Here is a 15,279-nt window from a genome sequence, read left to right on the forward strand (position 1 = left end):
CTTTCAGTTTCTTCAGATGATCGACAGGAATGCTTTAGTGATTTTGCTATTTATAAAATGACTGAAAAAGAAAATAGAAAATGAAACTACCCCTAAAGTGGAAGTTATTTCTTTGTGCATTCTTAATTAGCTGTGGTGACTGTCTCAGCCATGACTATATAAAGTAGATGGTCGTGGCTCCTTCCAGAACCCCAGACAACCAGAGGAAGTGACTGCCAGCTCACAGCCCTTGACAGAATCTCTTCAATGGAGCCCTGTTGGCAAATCCTCAAAGAATTCCACATAGATGAAGATGTTGGCTTTGCTCTTCCAAATCCACTGGTAAGAGTATTCCAAGATATAGTCAGATGTGTTTTCTTTTCATCCCTTAGCTAGGCAAGCTAATCTGTATTAAGCAACTGTATTTTGCTATATTCCTGTGAAACAAAGCAATGTAGACGCAGGCTTGCCAAACTGGCAAGCAGAGTCTGAATAACTGGTCTTACTAAACATTTTATAGAGTGTTCGTCCTAGAAATGCAGTCACATAGGCATTTCTTTCTTGACTAAGATGGACATGGAGAGAAATGAAAGGAGGAAACTATGGGAAAAACTCTTTGCTTTACAAATGACTTTTACTGTTGAAATCAAAATTGGCTTGTGACAATTCATTTCCAAACAGCATTTTGGGAAAGGCCAAGTTATAAATGGTTCATGAGTCAAAGGAAAACCCCCTTTAGTCCCCATAAATACTAACTGGTGCAAAATGTGCTTTCTTAATCAGATTAGGTTTATGGCATGGCATGGTAATTTTTTTGTGATGTACGAATATTTCTCTTCGTATACTGAGTACGATTCAAGTAAAGAATCTCAACTATCTTTATTTTTGCAAGCATTAGCTACAAAATACAAAAAATGTGGAGAAATACCTGCTTTAAAGACTGTTTTCCTGAATTGCCTTGCAGATAAAGCCTTAACTAGCAATTTATCAATGCTTAACTTACAAACATTTATACAGCATTTTTCTAAGTAGTTTATACATAGTAACTCATTGTATCCTCACACACCACTCTAAGTGTTAGGTATATCATTATTGTCATCTTTGTGATGGAAACTAAAAGTCATGTAGAATCTGGGTAATTACCAAACTCACACAGCTAGCAAATGAAGAAACCCAGGAAATCGGGCTCCAAGGTTCCTGAGCTTAGAGCTGTCATGCTCTGCTGCCTCTCTTCAGAGCAGGTAAATTTGGTTTGTCTTTTGCTGTTGTGTTTGACAAAGTTTAGCATGAGGTTGTAGGAGAGGATTTACATGAAGCTGTTAGGTGTGTACTAACTCTATTGAATAGGATATCTCCAATCTTCGCAAATGGAAAGAAGTCCATACTAAAGAACACTTTGAAATGTAGCAAATACATGTTTTAATCAGATATTCCAATCTACCTGCACTTATATAAAATCCTACAGTTATCTTGTGTAAAATAAGCAATTCAGAAGCAGTACCTTCCTCCCAATCTAGTTTTCCTCTTCAGAATATTAAAGGAAATTAAGAAAATGAAGTTTATTCTTTAACTGTGTTGCTTTAATTTGTCTTATATACACAAATTAATAATATTCAACTTTGCTTCCTGCCTTGCACCGTTCTCTCTCTCTCTCTCTCTCTCTCTCTCTCTCTCTCACACACACACACACACACACACACACACACAGCAGGATTGGATGTTTTCAAAGAGTAGGTATCAAATACACAGTATAGAAAGTTTTTCAAAAACTACTTAAACATATGTCTGTTTTCCAGGAGTCAGATCTCTTAAACACAACAATCATAATAATACCATCCAATGTTTAAGGAAAATCCAGAAAGAAACAAAGTAAAATTTCTCTCAACTACTTACAAAATAGTTTTATTACCAGACAGTGAATGAAAGACAGAATCAGTGTCCTCAAACATGAGAAGAAAGGTCAGATTTATTTTTATTTCCTCACTGAAGATCTGTACAACAATTTAGGAGAGCGAAATATCTATTTCATCTCTTTCTATTCTAAGTTATATGTATTCTAATCTCGGAGCACACTGCCTTCTCTAACCTAACAGAAATCAAACGATCTGTGTTTTCTTCATTAATTTACACTATACCACTTATACATTTTCTGAACCAGAAATATATTGCTGAGTGAATTTTACAATGGCTAAAAATATTGTCAAATACGATATTAATCATGATGTACAATTTAAAAACTCTACTCTGTGGGAAAAGTGACTACCAGAAAAATTGTCACACAGTGAAACACAGAATAACCACAATCACAAATAATAGCCAACATTTACTACAGAAAGTTCTAGGGCAGAGTATTTACATTGGGAAAAAGTCCCAAAGCTGGAAAAATCAGGGCATGGTCCAGATTTCCCACTGCTAAAAATCTTGTCTTAGCTGGTTGAGACAGGGCAATTATATACAAATCTGAAGATGTTTGAACTTTAGATGTGCCTTCTTGTTTCCCAGCTTGCTTACGATATTAACTTTATTTCTGACCTTAAGATCTCCACATGTGTACATGTGTCCTCAAACACCACAATCCAGCACTATTGACCTCAAAGACATGCCTTGATGTGAGCGGGAGACACAGGGACTGAGCATGTAGAGAATGGCTAAGTTACCTGTGTCTCATCCAGGAGCTCCTCCAGCTCTTTCATTTGCACATTTTCTTTTGTGATGAGATTATAAAATGATAATGTGCAGAGAGACACTGTATTTAGATTTTGTCTCATTTAGAAGACATATAAAAATAAGTCTTTCCTAGGACAAAAGTAGTTGATTACTCAATACACCTGCAAGCAACAGTTTCAGTTGTGGGATGTCATTCACAAAAGGAAAATTGCAAGAATAAGTAGTCACTGATTTTTAAATTGCCTATAGTCCTGAGTAGGGTGAAGAAACATCACATTGCCCCTGTCTGTCACTCAGGAAGTCCGATGTCCTCACATGAGGCACACTGCCAGCCCTTGGTCACTTGGGACCTGCCTCAACTGGGAGTCAGACTGTCACAGTATCACTTGGTCTGTGTTCAACTAACCCTTATTTTACTTACTAATGGCCCTACATTGTAAGAGTACTGATGCTGACAATTTGGATATTCTGAAGACAATTGGTAAAACATTTCCTTTAGGTGAACTCTAGTTACCAACTTCAAAAGGAAAAGATTTCACGTGCTGAGGTTGCCGAGATCAATGATGAGAACAGATATGTGACATGATGAAGAAGAAAAACAAAGTTTGTGCTACTTTTACTATGATACTTCCAAGTGCAGAAGTTATGGACACAGTGCAAAAGCACTTAGTTAAGACAAAAAAAAGTTTTCGGTTTACCAAAGAGGGATTATACATACAGGAAAACATATAGTAGATGTAGGGTTTAGTACTCTTACGGTTTCAGGTACATACTAAGGTCCTGGAAAGTTCCCCCAAGGATAAGGAGGTGAGAACATATGTATATGCAGTGCCTTGCATATGTCTAGAAATAGCTAGGCATGATATAAAAATAAAAACAAAACACAATCACCTGGTAAGATATAAAAAATTTGTGATTTTTAGAAGATGGAAATGCCTATCTCTGATTTACAATAACCTATCCAAATAAGTTATGCAAATTAATCCATAATTATTTAATTAATTGCTTATTTATGACATAGTGATGACTTCTAGGGCTGCTATCACAAAATTAGAAAAATATGAAATCATTGAGGCAAGGGCTTGATACACTCCTAACATTTAATAAATCTCATTTTTTGTCCATTCAGAGAACTTAAAATCTATCCAAAAAGGGGGGAAAAAGAGTAGTGGTTAATAAATTACTCAACAGCAAGAAAAAGAAAGATTCTTAGGATTTATAATTGAAATTATAATTATGGTCAGGGTCTGTTGAAATGGACTTTGACAAAGAGGATGGAAGGTAGCAGAGATTTTGAGCTGCACATGGAAATGGGAAGGCCTGACTGGCGTTTCTGGACACATAAGCATGTGTCTGGGAGACATTCTACAGAATAGGGTGAGAGGCATGGCAGATGCTCTGTGGGAAGCCACAGCTTCCATTCTCTCAACATCCGCCAGTATGTAAAATTCTTCTTGTGTGTTTGCCCCAAGGAGGAGCTGCCCAGTGATTATGATCCATGGATGGTCATTGCCAGAAATATACCTGAATTGATTAAAACCAGACAGCTTCGAGCGGAAGTTGAGAAGGTTTGTCTTCTGTTACTTGCGACGTTAGCGTTTTGTTCAGCCTAGTTTGGAAGCCAGAAACACCGCCGAGCTAACATTCCATCTGTTCGCAGGTGCCATTACTCGGCATTGACCAACTCAAGGAGCACAGGCAACAGCGTCTTGGCCGTCTAGCCCTGGGGTACATCACCATGGCCTACGTGTGGGACCAAGGGGATGGAGACATCCGAAAGGTTTGGAGATGTACTGCTACGTGGTATAGATCTAAGCTGTGCTTGCTATGCAAACTTTCAGAAGTGTCAAAAGCACATTTGACAAAGTTTGGGTAAATAGATAAGAAAGTGACACTTGAAAGATATCATGTCAACTGGTATTATTAACATACTTTCATCTTTTACTAACATGACATGGTTACTTGTAAATATTCACATAAATCGGTTTTTTAACCACACTGCAAGCATCATTTATTCATTTAGTTGCTAAATTTTGATGATGCGCTTGTTAAATCCTCTACGAATACTTACTTTCTTTTTAATAATACACTATTTTAACTATTACTACAATGAAAATCTTTGCATATAAGCCATTTTTCTCTATTCATGATTTCTGGGAAGTATGGAGATTTTATGACTCTTTAATGAATACCACAGTGTTATCTTTTTTTTTTCTAAAGATTTATTTTTATTACAAAGTCAGATACACAGAGAGAGGAAGAGAGACAGAGAGGAAGGTCTTCCGTCCGATGATTCACTCCCCAAGTGAACCGCAACGGGCCGGTGCACGCCGATCCAAAGCCGGGAACCAGGAACCTCTTCCAGGTCTTCCACGCAGGTGCAGGGTCCTAACGCACTGAGCCATCCTCAACTGCTTTCCCAGGCCACAAGCAGGGAGCTGGATGGGAAGTGGAGCTGCCGGGATTAGAACCGGCGCCCATATGGGATCCCGGGGCATTCAAGGCGAGGACTTTAGCTGTTAGCCCACGCCGCCGGGCCCCACAGTGTTATCTTACACCTGAAAACATAGAATACATTGATTGATTCTACTTTAATCAATAACATTAACTCTGAAATAATGCTTTCTTACACATAAGTGTTATAGTGTTTGTGTATTAGTCATAACCTTATCTGTATCTAAAAGTAGCAATTACCAGCATGGCATTACCACTAAATCTTGGGAAGCAGTTTCAGTAAAAAGGCAGATCAAAGGAGGATGAGGAACAAACAGAAAAGAAAGCAAGTGTAAATGGTCTACTCTGTTCATTGCATATCTAGAAGTGCAACCAAAGCCCTGCCCAGACTGAGCAAGTCAAACAGGAGATCCAACTAAATTGAAATTTCACTTAAGCACTGAGTTCATTTCATGTGTGTATGTGCATTTGCCAAATACAAATTCACATAAAACTAATGCTGACTATAATGCCTTTACAAGTATCCCTTTATATTGCAAAGAGCTAAAATAGATCTCAGAATCACAGTCTGACCATTTGTGAGAGCTTTTCATTGTCACAAGTCAATAGGTGCTTTATTCAATTGTTCTTTTTTTCATGCCTGCACACAGGTAGATCTGCACACAGCCCACGTACATGATTAGTCTGTTGAAAAGAGAAGAAAGTTACTCTGAATAATTGTATACTTACACCTATGGTCAAACTGCCACATCTAAAGCCCGGGATGATGCAAAGACAGTTTAAAACTAGTTCTAGGCTTCCAATCTAACTTAACTGAGCTGTGTGCACGATCTCACTAGACTTTCTAGAAATTGAATCTTAGTATGTATCAGTTGTGTGTTTGTATTATTACATGAGCATATGCCATTGGTAATGCAGTGATCTATGTTGAGTACTTCAAATAGGAGTCCAGAGTGCTTAAATACATAATCATAAAATATAGAGCAGACTCAGCACAGGAAACAAAGAGGGAGAACATGGGCCTGTCATGTGGACAGCAGAATGAACACAAAATTATTAAATGTGTTAGAATTATGGAGGAAAATATGGAAATATATTAGCATAAACAGAACATTATACATTCATGAACACAATTATGAATTAGTCATACTTCCCTCCTTCTACATACCCTTCCTTCTTTCTTCCTTCCTTACTTCCATCCTTCTTTCCTTCCATCCTCTGTTTCTCTTCCTTCCTTCCTTCCTTCCCCCCTCCCTCCCTTCCTTCCTCCCTTCCTTTCCTTCACTCCTTTGGTTTCCCTTACTTTTTGCAGTAACATACTTTCCATTCGGTTTATAATCACATGCTTAATCCACCAGTAACCACAATCTTTGCAGGTACAAAGGAAAAAGACCACGTTTTACAGGAGTATAGACAAGAGCTATAAAAAATAATCAAATCATAAGACGCCAGTTTCATTTGATAGTTTTTCTTGGTATTCTATCTTCATGAATGTATCAGTGTTTATGTTTTGTGGATTAGGCTGAAGGCTTGATCCACTGATGGTGTATGAAGATTAGGCCTTCGGAAGGTTTTGCAATGGAGGCCCTTGTTCCAGTCATGGACTTTATAACGACAGAACACACAGGGAAAAATGAAGATTTTGCCCCCCATGTCTGTCTTCCCTGGCTCCTGATTTGAAAATTCCTTGGCAACAATCCATCAGAAATCACACTAATATGGCTGCCTGCCTAATCCTTGAGCCTGAAATAGCTTCCTTCATACATGGCTTCTCAAAGAGACTTTAAGCGATGAGAAGTTGGCTCTTACAATCATCCTTTTAAGGGATATTAGGAGATGGCAATGAAATATATTTGTGTATACATATAGATAATATGTGTATGTATACATATAATATATAATAATTATACATATAATCATATAATATTATGCATATAATATACATATTATACATATAATATACATATTATACATGTAATTATATATATAATATATAATATATAAGTCAATATATAAAATAAACGCTTGAGTGAAGGCATTGTGTCAGATTAAGCTGTCATTTCCAATGCTTACATTCTATATTGGAATGTTGGCCATTCTGCTTCCTGCTAGAGCAATTGGGAAGGTAGCAAATGAAAGACCAAACACATGGGCTCTTGCACTCATTTAAGAGACCCAGACAGAATTATTAGTTCCTGGTTTTTAGACTTGGCCTGGTAGTTGCAGGTAGCTGGAAAGTAAACCAGTGCATGGAAAGTTTCTCTGTATCTCTTTCACCCTCATTCTCTGTTCATCTGCCTTCCAAACAATTCAATAAATCTTTAGAGCTAAATAAAAACTTAAGGAAACTACAGGAAAGACAAAGTAAATAAACAAAACAGTCAAAATAATTCAGATATTTCTTCAGAATGGGCAAGAAATTAACATCTGAGTTCCTTAGCAGTTGCTAAAGTGATTATAAAAAGTGTGCCTCAACATCAATTTTCCCTTTTAAATTAATTATTACGTTAAATGTCTTCATTTTTTTTTTCTGTATCAAAGAGTACAAAATTGTGTTTCCTCTTGTAATATGAGTGAGTATAACACCAACTAAAATGTTTCAGACCCTAGAAATACTAACTCTGTAGGGAAGGCACGCCCAACTAGTTGTGACTTGATGGTCAGTGATGCTGTTCTAACACCACCTTCTCTTGAGCCCACTTGGATGAAAAACTCCCAGAATTTTCACAAAAATGTGGAGGAGGCCTCATGTCATGTCCTCTTTTGCGATAAATTTTAATGCACACTGCCCTACATGCCCATCTCTGTCTTCCCTTGGTAAATGTACATTTCCAGTCATAGGCTGCAAATGGCAATGATTAAACTCATTGCTATAATGGGCTACACAACTACACACCATGTAACCGTTGGTTGAAGTTAGGCAGAAAGGATTAAGGCATTAGTTTGATGGTTAATGAAGCCATTGGAGAACATGGGGTCACCACAGAGACCTCAGTCGTCTATGGGAATATCCCAGAATCTAACCATTGTGCTTGCCTAGATAGGGTCAGCACTATAGACCTGCACAATTTCACTATGTGGCAGATCACAGAGCAGAATTCCACCATGGGAAAGCTCCCAAAAAGAGAAACTTGAGTGAAAGAGCAGGGATAAGCCAAGAGTGTCATCCAAATAGATACAGTTTCATATGAAATACCAGGTGGGAGGAGGAGAATCCTCCTTCCAACACAAATGAAGCTTCCGGGCCGAGCATCAATAGCATTCTACAGACATGATACAGGGAAATTTGCTTTAAAAACAAGCAGTTCTGCAAGAGGTTCCTTCCTCCATGCACTCCAAAAAGCAGCAATCTATCTCTAATTCTAGTATGTGTCATATCCTAAAATCTTAACTGGAAAGAGTTAACGCATCTTTGAGACAATTGGTTTCACCTTTTTAATGCCAGTGCATAATGTGTGTCTTGTGTGGATATCACGATATGCATCCAGGGAATGGATGGATAAACAGATAAGAGGAAGTCGTTCATGACTCTGTGTTCAATGTATGCCCACATGGGCCAAAAACCCAAAATAATGAGCATTTTTTAACACCAGTGGTTAAATGATGAAATCTGTTTTAATTAGGTCTTGCCAAGAAATATTGCCGTTCCTTACTGCCAACTCTCTGAAAAGCTGGGACTGCCTCCTATTCTCGTATATGCAGACTGTGTCTTGGCAAACTGGAAGAAAAAGGATCCCAGCGGGTATGTAAGCTGTGATTATCACAGAACTGGAAGCAATGCATGCTGTTCACAACCCAGAGGAGGTTAGCTCATTGGCTTCAGTTTGACTATCAACTTCCTTTCTTTTGATTATAGCTATCTGAACTGCTGTGTCTGTAGCTACAAATGTATTGAACACATATATAAGGAAAATGGATAACAGTCAACTTTCAGTTTCACTGTTGAATATTATTTCATGTAATCTCCATCCCAAGCAAGTCACAACATATTCTTATTACCTCAGGCCAATTCTATTCAGCTCCTTTCAGTGCCTGTACTAGAGAAACATAAAGACATAAGTTTTTTTTACCTACATTTTATTTCTGAAGCATCAATAATATTGAAATAGTAACAAGAGCACAAAAAAGCATTTGATTTCAAATTGATTTTCTTTTTCTCTTCCCATTGCTTCCTGGCTGCTTTCCTAAGACCCATGACCTACGAGTGAGTATTCAACTCATATTTTATTCTAAAAATTATCTACTATTCCATGCAATTTTAGTTTATCAGTGTACTTCAAATGATGCTTAAGTGATAAAAATTGAAAATAAGTAATTGTCTAAGGGCAAGTAATATCTAGTAGTTATAATATGACTATGTATTGTAATACAAAAATGAATTGCTAATAAATATGTAACTGATATGCATAGGTAAGAAATGCACATAGTTGCTTTTATCTGTGACTGCAGAGGTCTCTGTGTCCAGCACTCATTAACAATGTCAAGAATTAAACATGCATATATGTGCTCTTTCTAACCCACTCGCTACCATTTAGTACCGAAAACAGAGAGAGAGAACACATCTTGTACAAAGTCACAGAGCAAGGAAGTTCAACAGGTGGTCTGGCTTCAGACGTCTTGAAACTAACAATCTACTACTCATAGTTACACAGATCCAATGCCAAAAGCTCAACAAAATGGAAAAAAATGAGATCTAAAGAGTTCTTTGACTCTCTCCTTTAATTATTTGGCAAGACAGCTGCACCACTGAGAAACTGAACCGGGCTGACAAAAGAAGTATTAACATGAACACGTGAGGCTGCTTCAGAAAGTGCAGAGAAAATAGGCATTAGATTTGCATAAAAATAAGTAAGGCCACTGCCTGGAAGTGCTTCTTTACCCTAAAATTGTTACTGATTTTATATTTATATACTAAAATCATTTCGTTTCTCTTGAGCATTTGAAAGTACCCTCCTAGATATCTCTATAACCATTGGGCACATTTGGATGCTAATTTTTTTCTATTTATTTATTTTTGAGCATGATTTATATATTTTTTAATATTAATAGTCAATTTATGAAAACTCAGAACTACACAAGAGAAAGAAATAGTAAACCATGGTTGAGCTCAAGTACAGACAGTTCAATTAATCATATCCTATAGTTTCTGATACTCAAACCACTAAGTCATTTCTGCATGGCCTTTTATAATTTGGCTAATAATTCTTGGCATCCAGAGCAGAAGCTCAGAATTTCACTTTAATGGATACTAATTATAAATGCCTGGATCAAGTTAATGGGATTACGTAATAGAAGCAGAACTAATTTGGGGATTTCTAGCTCTGCATTCTGGAACAAAGTCCAAGTCCCAGATTAACCTACTTGCTATTAACTATTTAATCTTTGATGGTGGGTGGGCCTGAGGGTTGACTTTTAATAGAGATGATAACAAATGCCATGCCTCTCTTAGGAAATTATCCTGTGGGATGGATAAGTAAACATGACTAAAAAGTGAAAGTTACTCTACAAACATACTGTTATTTTTTGTTGAAGTTCTTCTTTTCCTTGCCTGGTTTTCACAGAAACATGGACATCTTGTTCCACTTTCCTGGTGGAGAATGCAGTAAAGGATTTTTCCTGATTTCCCTATTGGTGGAACTAGCTGCTGCTTCTGCAATTAAGGTGTGTCCACCTACACTTAAACATTAGCAATCCCTTAGCAAGTAAACTGCAGTACAACTTAGCCTAAATGCAGCAGTAAATTGCTTAATGGGGAAGTAAAGGGTCGTCTGGTAGAAAGAAACGATTTTTGTTGTATCACTCAAAGCACAAAGTCTAGAAGCCATTTATTCAGAATCAAATTTGAGAACAGCATAAGGAAAAAAAAAAGATTCAAATTGGCATTAACACTATAATGCATGGTGGCATAAATAGGGTGACTTTATTGAAAATAGAATTATAAACATACATAAAGTCCTCTTACATTGCAGAGAGACAAAAAAATTGTATAAGGAAATTAGGATGTTTGATTCTAGAAAAAAAAAAGCATAAAATCCCGAATGCAGTTGAAACATTTAACGGATTAAGACATGGGGGGACTCTCTTCTGTTAATGTTTAATGCTGGGAATTCTTAGATGTTTGTTGTCTGTTTGTTTGTTTAGATAATTCCTGTTTTGTTCAGCGCTGTGCAACAACAGAAGCAGGATTCTTTGCAGAAGGCACTTGAGGATATCAGTGGCTGCCTGAAGAAAGCCCTTAAAGTGTTTGAGCAAATCCACGGCAAGTATAGTATGCAAGATATCCCAGGTCTGACCAAGGAGTCTGCAGGTATTCAGGTCATGACAAGTAGAGTAGGCAGGACCGTATTCTGATGGTCTGAGGTTTCCAGTTGTTGAGGAAAGGGAAGCAGAAAATAAGGCTCACTCACTGTTTTCACTTGATGAATTTTATCTCCCAAGATCATTGTGCTTGCCTGGGTTAGGCTTAACTCTCTCAGGGTTAAGGAAAATGGAAAGTAAGAGAAGACAAATGGTTAAAGTGGGAGAGAGAAGTTAAATGATCAGAGCTTACACAGATCCTAAACAGAGCTACAGATCCCAGTCAGGTGTCATTCTGCACAGGTTCTTCTCATCCTGCAAACCAAGAACTTGGAATGCCCTCATAGGCCAAGAACTCTGAGGTCATCCATTCCCTTTCGGATCTCCCACATGGGATGGAAGATGCTCAGATTCTTCCTCATAGAATCTAATGTCATCAGAACAACAGCTCGGAGCCCTGAGCGGTCCTCAGAAACAGAACAGTAAACTTCCTTCGGGACCCGGGAGGGGAGCTTTCTCTGGTCCTTGCTAGTTCCAACTTTGGATCCCCACCCTCTCTTGCAATGACCATCAGGGTCACTCCGGAGGCCCCCCGCTCCCCCAAAATTAGATTAGATAGACAGAGGACAACAAGGAAAGCTTAGAACCAGACTGGAAATGGTCAGCTTGGACTCACATATACCTTACTAGGTAGGACACAAAGATATGTTACTCCTCACTAAGGTTTTGAAGATTTCTCTGCACACCCCTCCTAAAACTGCTCTGCGTCTCAACTGTTGACATATGCCTTGTTAGAGTTATAAGCCAGTTTGGACTATCCTAAAATCTACCAAGTTCAGCAAAAATTATGCTTCAACACTATAAACTGCTAAATACTAAAATAGACACGAGACAGCTGAATAGTACCCTATAGGCATTTTAAGGTATATAGAAGCTGGCTGTATATAAACTAAAACTGAAATGTCATTGAAGTAGTCACAGGATAAAGAGCTTGCATTTTCTAACATTGGTCACTCAATACCATGTCAATTAACTCCATCATGTTGTAAATTGTTGATGTTATGTTGTGGCTTTTCATTGGACGGGATGATATTCTGCCAGCTCTGCTTTCAGACCAGAGATGGTCTCCCCAGGAAACTATTGAATTTATCTGGACAATAAGATGCTGGACTCTATGCATGATACATGCTTGCAATGAAAGAAGCATGACTGGATTTGAACTGTAAGACTGCAACAAGGTGGAGGAATCCACCATGGGGGGAGGGTATGGGGAGGGGTCAGGGGGATTCTAGAGCCTGTGAAACTGTGTCATAAAATGAAATGAAATAAAAAAAAAGTGAAGGCAATTCTGAAAATTAGCATCTGCTTGAGGAGAGTGCTTGTGAGAATTCTGCCTCCAGCATGCCCATCCAGCAAGAGACTCCAGGGAGCGAAAAAGAAAACAGAACACTGAGTTCAAAAGAATAATGAACCCGAAAAAGGAGGGAAAAAAAGGAAAGTAAGAAAAGAAACTACCCAAACCAAAACTCCATCAGTAACGATTTGCAAAAATGTACACAGTGTACCTGGCCTCCTGGTGATGTTTGGGACGTGACTAGGTGAGCACTCCACCCATTCCAGGGCTGGAGGGGTGAGCAGGGTCTGGCCAGAGAGAACTAGAGAATAGGGTTTAGCCTCAAGCCTCATCCTGCCCAAACTGACCTGGGTCTTTTCTGCCCTTGAATTTCGCTATATACCTCCAATGCTGCTGAATTTAAAAATTCCGTCTCTTTTTTTTTTCCTTGCAGAACATGTGGATCCAAAGTTATTCTTCAATGTTCTTCGCATATATTTGTCTGGGTAGGTGGTCTTACGCATGAATTTGTTTTGTGTCACTTAACCTTAAGGATACAACATACAACCATTGCTGGACCCCACTGTCCAGGAGGTTTAAATAGTAATTTACATTCAAATGTAACAGTGATGAAGAAAGAATCCACTGTTTTTTTGTGGCATTAGTTGGACAAAGAGGCACCCGGAGAGGGAAAGAGGTAACCAATTCATTGTAAAAAGAGGCATTGATCTCCTCAAAGCTAAGTTTCCAGTCATAGAAAATCTGCGACAATTTTTCTCGCAATTACATTGTTCAGTATTCTATGCATGAGTATGAATGTTGGAAGAGTTGTGGAAAAAAAACGAGAAACTTACTTCTTGTCACTACGCAATTTTATATGTGAAAGGTGGTAATTAATCCTATCTGTTCTAGTTGGAATGACAACTCCCAGCTGCCAGAAGGTCTGCTCTATGAAGGGGTCTGGGACACCCCAAGGAAGTGTGCTGGGGGTAGTGCGGCCCAAAGCAGCATCTTCCAGTGCTTTGACGTTCTGCTGAGCATTCGACAGAGTGATGGTGGAGGTAAAATGGGAAATGGCATTCCCTCTTTGGGGAACATGACTGTATTCTAACATCAGGCATGCGCCTTGCCACCAACATCTCAGCTCAGCTTATCTGTAGGGGTTCCATTGCTGGTCATTTCAGTTCACACATGAATTACTGGCTCCTTGGCAATCAGCTAGCAATCAGCTAGCCCCACTGTGTGTAACCTGAACCTGCCATGCCCCCTGGGTTCCAGAAAGGCTCTGGCCTCCCTGCTACCTTTTCTTTCTCTTGTCCGTCTAGAATCTGCCGCTGCATTCCTGCAGGAGATGAGGACATACATGCCACCAGCTCACCGAGGCTTTTTGGGATCGCTGGAGGCAGCTCCATCCATCCGGGAGTTTGTCCTTTCCAAAAAGGATGCGGGCCTAAGGGAAGCATATGACAAGTGTGTGAAGGCACTGGTTGATCTCAGGAACTATCACCTGCAAATAGTCACCAAGTACATTGTGATTCCTGCACGTCAGAAGAGCGGGAAAAATGGAAAGGCAGAAGAACCCTCGGAGCTGGAAAACCAAGGAACCGGGGGCACAGATGTCATGAATTTCCTGAAGACTGTTAGAGGAACAACTGAGAAATCCCTTCTGAAGGAAGGTTGAGGCAGTCTGAGCAGAAGCATAAATTAGGAAGACTTTATAGGTTCCACAAGCTCCCATCACAGCTCATGCTATCAGATTCATGAATTAACAATATCAAAACACTCCATCAAGTATCACTCTTGGTAAGACGAATAAGCAAAAGATAATTGCAAAAATTAAAAGAAAAATAAGGAAACCGCATGTATAAAACACATGAATTGTATCCCTTTTATGTACAAAAATTAAATTTAAGATATGAAGCTCTATTGTCTGTTTCATAATTAGAAAATTACTGAATTCAATAAATGAAATGTATATTCAATGTAATAAATCTTGCTTCCTTTGAATGTTTCTCCAGTCGAGTTACCCTGTGCTGTTGCGTCCTCAGCAGAGCTGGTAGTCTCCTGCACTTTCTTGTTGACAGCATTCATTTTCATCTTAACGGTTAACTTGTATGTGTTCACCAGCCTTCTGGTGACAGGGGCATGGCATTGTCACTAGACCCTCCATCCTTAGCTCTTAGTAGGGATTCTGACTGCTAAGCAATGGAAACTAACAAGCCAGATGAGGCCTCCTGGGAGGCAAGAAGGATGGAAGTTCCTGGACCAACATATGCCTGACATGGGACTATTGGAGTCCCAAATACGTAAGTTCTCAAAAAAAAAAAAAAATTAGAAATACATTCACAGGGGTCCGGCGCAGTAGACTAGCAGCTGAAGTCCTCATCTTGCATGCTGTGGGATCCCATATGGGTGCCGGTTCTAATCGGCATCCCCACTTCCCGTCCAGCTCCGTGCATTGGGCCTGGGAAAGTAGTCGAGGATGGCCCGAAGCCTTGGGACTCTGCACCCAAATGGGAGACCCAGAAGAAACTCCTGGTTCCTGGCTT

General features: G+C 38.9%; 1 protein-coding gene across 1 annotated transcript; it reads left to right on the forward strand.

Annotated features, from left to right (window-relative positions):
• Nucleotides 1-60: 60 nt before the first annotated feature.
• IDO1 (indoleamine 2,3-dioxygenase 1) lies at nt 61-14,531 on the forward strand. The gene is made up of 10 exons (XM_058670402.1): nt 61-321; nt 4,119-4,214; nt 4,307-4,426; nt 8,724-8,842; nt 9,290-9,304; nt 10,662-10,761; nt 11,242-11,359; nt 13,185-13,236; nt 13,643-13,791; nt 14,056-14,531. Exons 1-10 carry the CDS (start codon nt 247-249, stop codon nt 14,409-14,411), a joined length of 1,200 nt encoding a protein of 399 aa, XP_058526385.1. The 5' UTR covers nt 61-246; the 3' UTR covers nt 14,412-14,531.
• The last annotated feature ends 748 nt before the right edge of the window (nt 14,532-15,279 follow it).

The sequence above is a fragment of the Ochotona princeps genome, chromosome 11, assembly GCF_030435755.1.
Source record: "Ochotona princeps isolate mOchPri1 chromosome 11, mOchPri1.hap1, whole genome shotgun sequence".
Classification (NCBI taxonomy): domain Eukaryota; kingdom Metazoa; phylum Chordata; class Mammalia; order Lagomorpha; family Ochotonidae; genus Ochotona; species Ochotona princeps.

What these genes read in the sequence shown, in the direction of transcription:
- IDO1 (XM_058670402.1), top strand. Translation starts at nt 247, where the DNA reads ATGGAGCCCTGTTGGCAAATCCTCAAAGAATTCCACATAGATGAAGAT. An exon ending in TTGCTCTTCCAAATCCACTG is followed by an intron (nt 322 to 4,118) that starts GTAAGAGTATTC and finishes GTTTGCCCCAAG; the next exon opens with GAGGAGCTGCCCAGTGATTA. An exon ending in GGGATGGAGACATCCGAAAG is followed by an intron (nt 4,427 to 8,723) that starts GTTTGGAGATGT and finishes TGTTTTAATTAG; the next exon opens with GTCTTGCCAAGAAATATTGC.